The following is a 13,012-nucleotide window of genomic DNA, read 5'->3' as shown; positions in this document are numbered from 1 at the left end:
ACATCCATGTTCATGCAGCATTACGCACAATTGCCAAAAGGTGACGCAACCCAAGTGTCCATCAAAAGACAGATGAATAGATAAACAAAATGTGGTCTATATATATACAGTGGAACCCATCAGCCTTGAAAAGGAAGGAAACGCTGACACATGCCACCACATGCATGAATCCTCAAAGACATTACGTTAAGTGAAAGAGACCCGTCAGGAAAGGAGACGTACTGTATGAGTCCATTTATATGAGTATATTGAGCAGCCAAATTCATAGGGACAGAAAGTAGGATAGAGGTTGCCATGGGCTGGGAGGTTGGAGGGAATGAGGGGTTACTGTTTAATGGGCAGAGGGTTTCGGTTCGGGAAGGTGAAAAAGTTGTAGGGGTGGATGGTGGTGATGGCGGCGCAGCAGTGTGAATGTGCTTAATGCCACTGAGCTGTGCGCTTAAAAATGGTTGACATGGTAAATGTTGTGTTATGTGTATTTTACCACAATAGAACAAAATAGACCTAAAGAAAAAGCTGAAGCAGGCTCTAAAGTATCCAGCAAATTCCTGGGGACACCTTAAATGAAGAGACCCTCACTGAAACAGTGACTATGGCCAGGACCAAAATGTTCATTCCCTGGAAACAGTGCTGATTTGAAAAGCCAGGGTTGCCCTGTACTTTTGTACTCAACTTTTCTGAGTATGGGAATCCCTTTTGAATGTTAAAAAAAATCCTCAATCCCCACACAATGATAGGACGTTTGGTACCCATTGATTGTGCAAACCCATAAAGAAAAAATAAGCTACTATGAATCCAGGAATCATATTATTAACTGAACTTAAGTGAATTATTGATGACTACCCCTCTACGTACATTTGGGAAAGGGTAGTAAGTATATAAAGGAGACGTTATTTATTCTATCTACCAGTAATGCTTGATGCACAAAATGATGCTCTAATCCTTTAAAATCGCAGCTCAGGCCCCTGGGGACCCACCACCCACAGGGTGAGAACCACAGCTCTATCCCAACAAGAGACTAAAACTCAGCAGTAAACTTCCAAGATATAGTGCAAAACCATTAAGTCAAAAATGCTATGAGGCACAAATGCAGCTCTCCTCAGAAAATAAAAAACAAAGCATTTTCTCCCCCAAAATACAAAGTGTAATTCCTCTAACAGGAATGCACGTTTCCTAGGCTCGATCAGTTTGGGCAGCCCTTCCTTACTCAAAGCCATCAGTCTGCTCTGCAGTGTGACCATACCATGCCTACCATGCTGTCACCCCCAAAGGAGCGGCTTCTTTGGGGTCAAAGTTCAGAACACCAGCACACCTCTCAGTAATGATGTAAACACTTCCCCTTTCCTAAAACAAAAAGTTCTAAAGCAACTTGGAATTTATCAATGACCACTGACATACCAGTCATAGACCACACACCCTGCTCCAAGATGGGTAGACTCAACGGTTCAACAATGGCATCTCTCAATTTTTAGGAACCTAATTTGTCGGAAGACATACTAGAGTGTTTTTTACTCGTTTGGCTCACAGAGGTAGCATGAGGCTAAGTGTAAAAGAAAAAAAGTTTTTTTAATATTGATAAATGTAATATAAAAAAGGTAGAGAGTTCTATAAAAGGGTAAAGGATTATTATTCTATTGTATGAGTGTCCTCCAAAGGACCCAAACTGGTGATGAAAGGTGAACATGGGAAATCATCCGCCTATTAAGCTGGTTTTATGATACTAATAAAAATGTGAGTACTAATAAAATTCTTGGATTAAATTCATAACTCAGAAGTACCTGGAAGTTTTAAAAACAGCTTACCATACATACTAAGGCATCACTGGACTTTCAGTAGTTCCAAAAGGCAAAGATATAAAATGTTTTCATCAATAAATCCCCTGGGATTCTAGGAAGTGACCAACTCTTCCATGGGCAAGACCTGGCAGGTAAGGAATACCCATATAAACGTTCCAGAGACCTTCCTCGTTTGGACGGTAGTTTAGGAAGAGCTTCTTCCACCACCTTCCCTGAGGTTAGGACTGAGTGAAATCCCCAGTGGGAATTAAAATCTTGCTGTTGATGCCCTCAGACTCCAGGTTCTCAAAACTGTTGAGGCAATCTGATGAATCCAGAAAAAGAAGAATGCTTTTGGAAGACAAGACCAGCTGCCTCGGCTCACCAAGAAGCTTGACTTAGAGCTGTGTGTTCCTCTTATTGTCGACACCGAGTGGGCTGTACACAGTGGAGAAATGAACAGAAGAGTGGAGAACACAGTCTGCCTGGCCACCCGCCTCGCAGAGGTGGGCCCAAACCAGTCAGCCATCGAGAGAGTACAAGCCCACTTTCACATTATAAGCCCACCCTCACGTTAATCACACAGCAGACACAAGCAAGCGGGCATTTACTGAAGTCCTAGGTTAATCTCCAGGAGAAGAGAACACCAAGAAAAGATGTTTGCCAATGAGGAGCCAGATGAAGGAGCTAGAGCAGGTGCAGAGAGAAGAATCCGAGGCAATGGTCCAATTCAAAGTATCCACAGATGAGATAAAGCTGGAAAACTAAAACGCTTTGGGAGCAGATAAAATGCTATGAGGCACAAATAGGTTTTCCTGCTGGAAACCTAGGAAGAATTATTTTTACTTTATGTTATATAAATAATTATAAATTATCCCAAGTCCAGGCTCCCTCACGCCACCAGGGAAGCCCCAGGCAGTATTTTAAGTAGTTATATTTTAGGCAGATTTGATAGCCTTGCTGTTTATAGGAAACAGTGAAGATGCATTTTAAAGGCCATTAAAACCTCCCATGGTGGGCTTCCCTGATGGCGCAGTGGTTAAGAATCTGCCTGCCGATGCAGGGCACACGGGTTCAAGCCCTGGTCCGGGAAGATCCCACATGCCGCGGAGCAACTAAGCCCGTGTACCACAACTACTGAGCCTTGCTCCAGAGCCCGCGAGCCACAACTACTGAAACCCACGCACCACAACTACTGAAGCCTACAGCCCGTGCTCTGCAACAAGAGAAGCCACCACAGTGAGAAGCCCAGGCACCATGACAAACAGTAGCCCCCGCTCACTGCCAACTAGAGAAAGCCCACGAGCAGCAACGAAGACCCAAGGCAGCCAAAAATAAATAAATAAAATAAATTTATAAAAAAACAAAAACCTCCCATGGTGATCCCAGATGGCAACAGGAAACACCAAAAGGACACTGGCCAGTTATCAAAGATAGACAAGAACGAGGAAGAATCATATATTAGATTAGTCCCCAGTGGGCCAGCTAGAGAGAGTGCTGAGATGGTATGCCTGCTGAAGAGTAGCAGAACCAACTATCTTTGTGTATATCATCAGAATCAAGTCCCCAGGCATGTTCCCTTATTGGTGAGAAATGATCTTATTCCCAGAGTATAAAATTTCTAAAGCCCTCTTCAAGGACCCATCTGAGAGAAGAGAATTCCGAGTGGGAACGGCACTGGCATTGAAGAACTGGACAGGACCATGGATGAAGACCCCAGAGCTTGTGTGGAAGATTCAGCCAGGGGACCAGGGTCCACCCCTTGGGACCTGTGGGGCAACTGATCCCTTAAATCCCAGCAGAGTCATGGTTCTTACCTGGATGATTTTGCCCTCAAGGGGATATTTAGTCATGTCTGGAGATATTTTTGGCTGTCGTACCAGAAGCACTGATGACACTGGCATCTAGTGAATAGAGGCCAGGGAAGCTGCTAAACTTCCTACAATGCACTGGACAGGTCCCATGACAATTATCCAGCCCAAAATGTCCATAGAGCTGAGGCTGGGCAAGCCTGCATCAGAGGAAGGGAGAAACGAAGGACCATCGTGGACAAACTGTGTCACGGCTGTGATTAAGAGATGCTGTGTAGACTGTTTTGTGGATGTCACTTATATAGTTTGTCCCAAGTGCACATCCGGGACAATGTTTTTTTTTTTTTTTTTTTTTGCGGTACGCAGGCCTCTCACTGTTGTGGCCTCTCCCGTTGTGGAGCACAGGCTCCAGACGTGCAGGCTCAGCAGCCATGGCTCACGGGCCCAGCCGCTCTGCGGCATGTGGGATCTTCCGGGACCGGGGCACGAACCCGTGTCCCCTGCATCGGCAGGTGGAATCTCAACCACTGCGCCACCAGGGAAGCCCCTGGGACAATATTAAATTAATTCAGCTGTTCTGAACCTGGTTGAGAAAGCTGTAAAAATATTTGCCTTCTGTGCATTTAAAAACAGCTACCTTGCACCCTCTTCTAGCCCATTAGGGGAAGTAAGAAAGCAGTGTGCACACTAAAAACCAGGGTCTTCTCTCTGATCAAAATAAACTCACAATATTCATGTAACATTAGTCCCACTGGGTTATTTCTCAGGCATGTTTAATATGGTACGCACTAGTGGGGCCATGTCATAGAGGCAGAAAGACACACGTACACACACATAAACACATGCAGACCCTTGGGCGCTCTCAGCCCACCATCTGGCCCTCCCCGGCCCCCCGCTATTTAGGCAAGATGCTGGTGTGCATAACTAGTACCCCAATGAACTTTTACACTAATACTAGGAATTGGAAATTGTAGTTGAACCCACAGAGCCGAGAATAATACCCAGTTTCGAAAACAAGGGCTTTTATCTTCTTGACATAATAATAATTTTGTTATCCCCGTTGCTGCTGGGGACTAGTTCAAAGACACGCTGTAAGAAACAAGTCTCCTGCCAAGGGTGTTCTTCAAAATCTTTCTTTGACTCAGGCCAGGCACATGGCAGAGGACTCCAGGAGTCCTAGGCTTTCTCCACCAGCCCCTTCCTGCAATCCAAAGTGATCAATTAGCCCACTAATGGAACATCATTACCAGACTGAGATTGTCATCACCCTGTTGTAAGCATTTGGTGGGTTCTAAAGTCCCCAGGTTATCACAGCACCGATAAGCCTAGGGTAACGTGTTATTATTTGTCAGCTACACCCAGGCTCCTTTCATTCCAAAGGCAAATACACATTTCTGCTGTATCCTTGGGAGGGAGGCCAAAGAAGAAAAAAAGTGTCCCTTGGTTTTAGAGATAATATCAGAAAGCCTGCTGATCAGCCAGATAAAAAAAAAGGCAGCTGCTTCCTACCAGAGGCCAAAGTCCAGCTCAGAGCAAGAAAATGGGATCCAATCCAAAATCTGACCAGGTTTCCTACAGTATCCTATCAAGTGACAGTCGGCCCAGCCCAGCAAAAGAGCCAGCCCATAGCAGGGGAAGAAGAGGCTGCCCACTTCCAAAATCTGCTTTGGGGGCTTCCCTGGTGGCACAGTGGTTAAGAATCCACCTGCCAACGCAGGGATATGGGTTCAAGCCCTGGTCCGGGAAGATCCCACATGCCGTGGAGCAACTAAGCGTGTGCGTCACAACTACTGAGCCTGCGTTCTAGAGCCCGCGAGCCACAACTACTGAACCCGTGTTTCACAACTACTGAAGCCCGTGTGCCTAGAGCCCATGCTCTGCAACAAGAGAAGCCACTGCAGTGAGAAGCCTGCGCACCACAACGAAGAGTAGCCCCCGCTCGCCGCAGCTAGAGAAAGCCCGCGCATAGCAACAAAGGCCCAACACAGCCAAAAATAAATTAATTAAATAAATTAATTTAAAAAAAAATCTGCTTTGGAACCCAAGTAATCCCTGCTCAATCCCAAGTAATTATCCTTCCTTGCTAACTGCCCAGATTTCCTGCTGAAAACCTAGGAAGAATTATTTTTACTTTATGTTATATAAATAATTATAAATTATCCCAAGTCCAGGCTCACTCACTCAACTCACTGTGTGGTTTTAGGCAAGTCACAACAAATCAGGGGCTCCACTTTTGTTGGATGCTATATGAGTTTCACTGGAGATGTGTTCCCCAAAGAGTGATCCATGGGCCACTTGTATCTAAATTCTAGGGACGCTTGTCACCCTAGAGCGGAGCCAACAGGTAGTCCCAGGGAATCTGCACATGACGTTACTAGTACTCACCTATTTTCCCATCCCCACCCCCCTTCCTGGAGATCAAACAATGCATTCCAGGCCCTCTTTGCAGTTGGATAGAGCAGTGTGACTTGTTCAGGCCAGTGGGTTGTGACTGGAGGCCAAAGCCATGCCATGCCTGACTCTCTTCCCCTAAAAAACCCTAAAGTCTGGAGAATTGCCCAGGCAGCAGCAGACATGGGGGACGGGGGTGAGTAAGCTGGTGGTTTGTTAGGTATCGTATAAGTTAGCCTCTCATCAGTCAAGGATCCCAAAGGCCACCGAATTTATCGATACGTAAGGGGGAGAGAAGGCAGCATCGCTGTGAGTGGTGCGTGTGGCTAGCAGTTGAATGACACCCGTGGCAGATGCTGTCATTTGCTTACCCCAACTTCTCCTTTGCTCCCAGAATTCTAACTTTGTTCATCACAGCCGGAGATGAAACACGACTCCTCTGTGCCTTGGGGTTCTGAAACTTTAGCAGGCATCAGAATCACCTGGAAAGCTTGGCAGACACAGATTGCTGGGCCCCAACTTCTCTAAGAATTTCCATGTCTAACAAGTTCCCAGAGGATGCTACTAATGCTGCTGGTCCAGGGACCACACGCTGAGAACCAATGGTCTAAGTCAATCCACCCCATTCTCCTTTGTCAATGACTCACCTTCCTAAGCTCTCTTGCAGGTAGGAATGGTCATGCGACCCACTTCCGGCCAATGAGACAGAAGAGGAAGTCTGCAGGGAAAATTTGGGGCAAGACTTTTCTCCCATAAAAGGAGCCCTTTTTGTCTTACCTTGAATGTGGTTGAGTAATCAGAGAAAGTCAAATACTATATGATATCACTTATATGTGGAATCTAAAAACTACAACAAACTAGTGAATATAACAAAAAAGAAGCAGACTCACAGATATAGAGAACAAATTAGTGGTTACCAGTGGGAAGAGGGAGGGGGAAGGGGTGGGGGATTAAGAGGTACAAACTATCATGTATAAAATATATAAGCTACAAGGACATAATTGTACAATACAGGGAATATAGCCAATATTTTATTTTAACTATAAATGGAGTATAACCTTTAAAAATTGTGAATCACTGTATTGTACACTATATTGTAACCTACAGTATTGTATATCAACTATACCTCAATATAAATAAATAATTTTTTTAAATGTGGTTGAGTGAAAACATGCTATTTGGTCCTGAGGCAGCCGTCTTGCAAACAAGGTGGTCACAAGCCTGAGGACGCAAAGCTAACGTGGCAAGGACAGCAGAGCAGAAGGAGAACAAACCTGGGTGGACGCGTGGGATGTCGTGATTGAGAACAAGAAATACGTATTTGGTCTTGGTCTTTCCTGGCACAGGGCTCCTAAAACCCTTGGAATTTCCTGTGATGAGAGCCATAGAGGTTCTTTTGTTATGTTAATGAGGTGGCTTTGGGATCACCTAAAGATGGGGGTTGGTTACCAGGGAAACCAACCAGGAATAGAGGGCTGGAACTTTCAGTCCCCCCCCCACCCCACCTCCAACCCCCAATTTCCCAGGAGAGGAGAGGAGCTGGAAGTTGACTTGATCACCAATGGCCAACGATTGAATCAATCACGCCTGTGTGATGAAACCACCATAAAAACTCAAAAAGGAGGAGATTCAGGGAGCGTCCAGGTTGGTGAACCATAACACTCCACATGCCGCCATGCCAGGCCCCGAATGCCCTGGGGACAGAAGCTCCATGGTTTTTGGACCTCTCCCTGTGTATCTCTTCATCTCACTTTTGATTCATATCTTTAAATATCCTTTGTGATAAACCAGTAATCTAGTGAATAAGCTGGTTTCCTGAGTTCTGTAAGCCGCGCTAACAAATTAATCAAACCCAAGGAAGGAAGATGCTGTGGGAACCTCTGATTTTTAGCCATTCATCAGAAGCATGGGTAACAAGCTGAACTTGCAATTGGCATCTAAAGGGGAGGGCAGGCTTGTAGGACTGAGCCCTTAACCTGTGGGATCTGATGCTAATTCCAGACAGATAGTGTCAGAATTGAGTTGAACTGTAGGACACCCAGCTGGTGCCAGAGAATTACTTGGTGGTGTGTGGAAGAATCCACACATTGGAATTGGCACCAGAATCCTTAACTTGTCACTGGGAAACTGATGCACCAAACCGGAAACAATCTTCCTCTAGCCTTCTTGCTATGCGAGATAAGTAAGTGTCACATTCTTCACCCACTGTAAATCGACGTTGGGGGCAATGTCCATTTTCACGTTCCATGTAGAAGGACTCCAGCTAGAGTAACACTCCCTATCTCTACCCCTGCTGCTCAGCCAGACAGCGGCTCACCCAGCGGACTCAGCAGAAGGGACCGAGCTCCCTCGGCTCAGCCTCTTTCATCTCTTGTTTGAAACCATCTGCTGCGGAGAGCTGCACTGTTTCGCTCTCTATGATGTAGCAAGGTTAGTGGAGCAGACCCTGCCCTCACTGAGGAGGCGTGTGCTACCAACGACCAAGATGGAGTGGGAGGCAGATTTTCTAAAATGACCAGAGAAGACGCCCCACCCTAATCCCCAGAACCTGTGATATGATGAGCGATTACTCCCATGACTCTGTTATGTCATAGGGCACAGTTCACGTAAAGACAGGGAGATTGTCCACGTGGGTCTGATCTAATCACATGAGCCCTTAAAAGCATAGTGCTTTCTCCAGATGACGGGAGAGCGCAGAGGGGAAGTCATAGAGATAGAAGAAGGGTTCCATGCTGGTTCTGAAGATGGAGGCCAAGGAATGCAGGCAACCTCAAAGGTAAGAATGGCCCCCCCTGACAACCAGCAAGGAAACAGGACTCTCAGTCCTACAGCCACAGGGAACTATTCTTTGCCAAGACCTGAATGAGTGTGGAAGCAGATTCTTCCCCAGATCCAGAGCCCAGCCAAGCCTGCCCAGACGTCTCACCTACACAACTATGACATAATAAACGAGTGTTGCTTTAAGCATCTACATTTGTACTACTTTGTTACACAGCAATAGAAAACTAATATTGCAGGGAAATTCTTCTAATTCAGGGTGAAAATGGTTAGTAAGTCCTTTTGGCATCAAAGCTAAAGCTACATTCTCTGATGAGCTTATCAGCAATAAAGCTGACCTTTTAATCTCCATCTGACTCCTGTGTCTATTTCTCAATTAGTTCTGAACTCCAGAGGGGAGAAAAGAGTTTTCATTTAGTCACCCCATAAAAACCCCAACAGTCGGGTATTCAGGAATGCTTTTGGCATTTCTATATAATACAGTAAGTCTCCACAATTCTTTAAAATGAGGCTCAGACCTGGAATGGTATAGAAGAAACCAAATCATATCACCTCAGAATATAGGCACCTAGATTTTATATTCTATCTTTACTCCACTAAAAATCCTCTCCTTCCTAGAGCTGAGAGAAAACACACCAGATGAATGGAAAGCCTTAATCAGTGAGCAGGTAAATAAATAAATAAACCTTCCTGGTGGGAACTAAAACTTCACAACCCCAAGCTTTGTTGGTTTGTACAATTTTCAGTTCTCAAATCATCACCTAAGGGTAACGGGCCTTTTAGATGTAGTTTAAATGAAAAGCAAAAAGCTTTGAGATTTTCCACCAAAACTGCATGCAGCAAGCAAACTGCTGCAGAATCAGTTGTTTGTAGTTTCCGGAAGTGCACCCGTGTTCCTCCTGGAACTCAGACACCCCTTCCACAGCCCCCTCCAAATGTTGTGCAAACGCATACATCGTGTGCGGCCAACTCGGTAATATACCGCCGCTCCTTCCCCAAAGACTCCCAGTCTTTGATGGCACTGCAAGGACCTGAGTGGGCCATCAGCATAGCAATGAAACATGAGGGGCTTCCCTGGTGGTCCAGTGGTAAAGAATCCGCCTTGCAATGCAGGGGACACCCGTTCGATCCCTGGTCGGGGAACTAAGATCCCACATGCCACGGGGCAACTAAGCCCACGCGCCACAACTAGAGAGCCCTCGTGCCGCAAACTACAGAGCGCACGTGCTCTTGGAACCCACAGCACAACTAGAGAGAAGCCCACACGCCACAAGGAAGAGCCCGCACACTGCAACGGAAGAGCCCGCACACTGCAACAGAAGATCCCGCGTGCCTCAACTAAGACCTGACGCAGCCAAAAATAAATAAAATAAATAAATAAATAATAAAACTTAAAAAAAAAAAATGAAACGAGATTTTGAAGGCTCTGTCCCAGAGTCCTGTGAATGATCCATTTGAGAGGCATCTTTAAGGGGAAGAACAGTTCTCTGTACTTGCAGTCCAACATTCGTATGGGAACTAAGTCCCCAGTTTCGGTAGCAGATGTCATTAAATGATTGCAACCTCTTCCCTCATTTAGAATATTTTTGCTAAAGGGGGATTTCAAAAGCCTGTAGTCCGATCCTTTCTTTCTACAAATAAACTCAGATCTAGAGAAGCTATATAAAAATAGAAATTCCAGATCAGTCATTTCTCCATTTGACTCCTGTTCTTCGGAGTGTTTAATCCGCCAGATTCATTTTTCTCTAAATCAGAAGCCAAGAGGCCACGGCTAAAAGGGTACCTCTGAGAAGTTCAAAACTGCTCTTGGAGACAAGGTTGCCACATCTGGTTTAGGGAGATGAGCATCTGAGAAGCACAGAAGCTGAGCACTGATGGTTTCCATGGTGACCAAGGGGCCCAGGTGCATGTTCTAATGAGGCCAGCCAGCATTTTGGGGCAAAGACTGTAGAACATTCCAGGAAAACCCCCATGTCACCGAGCGACTCATGAAATTTGAATGGGTGGCTAGCCTGCCAACAAGTGCTTCTTTCAGGAGACAGACACACAGCAACACTGAACTCTGTGTCTGGCCCTGTACCAAGCTCTTTTCCATACATTATTTCATTTAATCACCACCCAGACCTTAAATTCAAATTCCATCCCATTTTGCTGATGAGTAAACTGAGGCAGCTTACCCAAGATCACTGAGCTTATAGAAGATGGCTCTAAGCCAGCTCTAGTGCCTTATTCCTCCACTCAACTCTACCAGAATTTCTGAAACTGGTAGCTCTCAAGGGGAGAGCTACCTTGCATTCTTCTAAAGAGAAGTTTATGTCATGATTTCTTGTCTCAGAGCGGAAAACAAGCGCAGCCTTAGAACTTACCACTGATCTATCTTTGCCCATCATTGCCAGATTCTGAAAAAGATCTCAAATTATCATTTTCAAATATGAAGTCATAAGAAATATCATAAGATATTTCATAAGAAATTTCATTATTTCATAATTTCATAATTTCATAATTTCATTATTTCATAAGAAATAATGCCCTGAAGAAGGTTCGAAAGACTTGAGAATTATGTCAAAACTGAGAAAGAGAGCAGAAATGACCTAACACCTAAGTAAAACTAATGTTCTGTTAAACTATGTGAACAGGTGTGAGCAAAAGGGCTTTGGAAACCCCAGTCCAATCACCTCTACTCCACATGCCTGTCACTGATGCCAGGAATGCCATCTGTAGAAAATAAATTCCTTGAGTTGAGATTTTTGTCCCTTGTTTAAAGGTGAGTATTCTCAAGAGGAAAAACCTAATTAAGGCAATAGCAATCATCAACACCTTAGTATGAATTAGTATGTTAGTGTACTACTGCTGATGGAGCGCTCAGCAGTGGGAGGAGGGGGGGGCCATGAAGAGACAGATACATAGCACAGAGCAATGTCTAGAAAATGCAGGCTTCTGGAAGAGGTCTTAGAAGCCAGGATCAGCCTGAAGATGCTGTGCTTGGAAATAAAGTGAAGGAGCTCCAATAACAAAATGGATGGATTTATAATTCTCTACTTTATTGCCAACACACTAAGGAACCCATCTTCCACCTTTCATAAGAAATTGCGTATGCCTCACCTCTTCAGAAAATCTGTATTGGCAAATCTATACTTAACCCTCTTGTGTTGTGATTCCAGGAAGACCGACAAGAGTTTAGGCACAGTACCTGTGACTACCATGGGCCAAAAATAAAAATACGACCATAACATTGAACTATTCCATTAAAAGTGATAATGATACAAGAACACCCTGGTAATTCCTTCTGGGTCCTGTCAGGCTAAAGCCAACTGGATCACAGAGGTTAGGGTTTAAATAGATGGCAGTACTCACTCGAAAGACCTTCTCCACTCTTGCAATGCTCTTCCCAAAAATGGTTCCAAGTTGGTCTCCAATTCCAGCCAATAAGAAACCAAAAAGTGGAATTCCAAAGATGGCATATAAAATGCAAAAGATTTTGCCTCCTTCAGTGCTTGGAGCAATATTCCCATACCCTGGTGAGAAATGTTAAAAAGAGAGAGGGAGAATGGTGAGGCGCCAGAGAAATTACAGCACTGAATGAAAGAATCCGGACTTCTTAAAGGGTTTCTCCATTCCCCCCGACCCCTCCACTTCATGAGTTTTAGGAGCAGAACTTCATTTCCAAGGTCCTATAAAATTCAGAACATTGTTCCATTGCTTCTCTTCCTTCTCTCCCTGTAAATACTTTCAAAAGGACCCAGGTTTCCAGGATCTTATTGTGTTTCATTAGATGACATTTTAGGAAATCTATGGTCACCCAGAATTGCATTTCTGATGGGAAATGGTACAACCCATTTCAGAAACATCACATATCTAGGATGTGTCTGGTTTAGGGACGCTGAACACCTGAGAAGGGTTCAGCATTGCCTTTTTTAGATTTAAAAACAGCTTCTCCCTTACAGCCTCATCCCATGGCCATCCCCTCCACCTGACAGGCTGTGGGTGTCTCCAGCATTTGCCTTCTTAGGGTGATGGGTGCTCCACATTAAGGAGGATGTGAGGTCTAGTACAAATTCAGAAAGGACCCATGGATCGTACAGCCCTACCCTGGGAAAACAGTAAAGAGTGGAGGAGGGAAGACTTTGTGCTCTTACTCACGCTGACAGTGATGGTTACCTCTGCCCGGATCTCTTTTTCTCTTTCCTGGGAACTCCGTATCAACTGAGCCCTGCCTCTCCTCCCACCAACTTCCTTTTTTCTTTTTTCTTTTTTAAC

At 44.9% G+C, this 13,012-nt stretch overlaps 1 protein-coding gene across 1 annotated transcript in view; it reads right to left on the bottom strand.

Annotated features, from left to right (window-relative positions):
• The window catches only part of KCNK10 (potassium two pore domain channel subfamily K member 10), a 135,828-nt gene that overhangs the window by 24,868 nt on the left and 97,948 nt on the right, over window positions 1-13,012 (bottom strand). The window contains exon 4 of the mRNA XM_019924270.3: window positions 12,110-12,270. Coding sequence (XP_019779829.1) covers window positions 12,110-12,270 — 161 coding nt within the window. The remainder of the gene's footprint in view (window positions 1-12,109; window positions 12,271-13,012) is intronic.

The sequence above is a fragment of the Tursiops truncatus genome, chromosome 2, assembly GCF_011762595.2.
Source record: "Tursiops truncatus isolate mTurTru1 chromosome 2, mTurTru1.mat.Y, whole genome shotgun sequence".
Lineage (NCBI taxonomy): Eukaryota > Metazoa > Chordata > Mammalia > Artiodactyla > Delphinidae > Tursiops > Tursiops truncatus.
The sequence above is the reverse complement of the archived record's forward strand: the minus strand, read 5'-3'. Positions and strand labels throughout refer to the sequence as shown.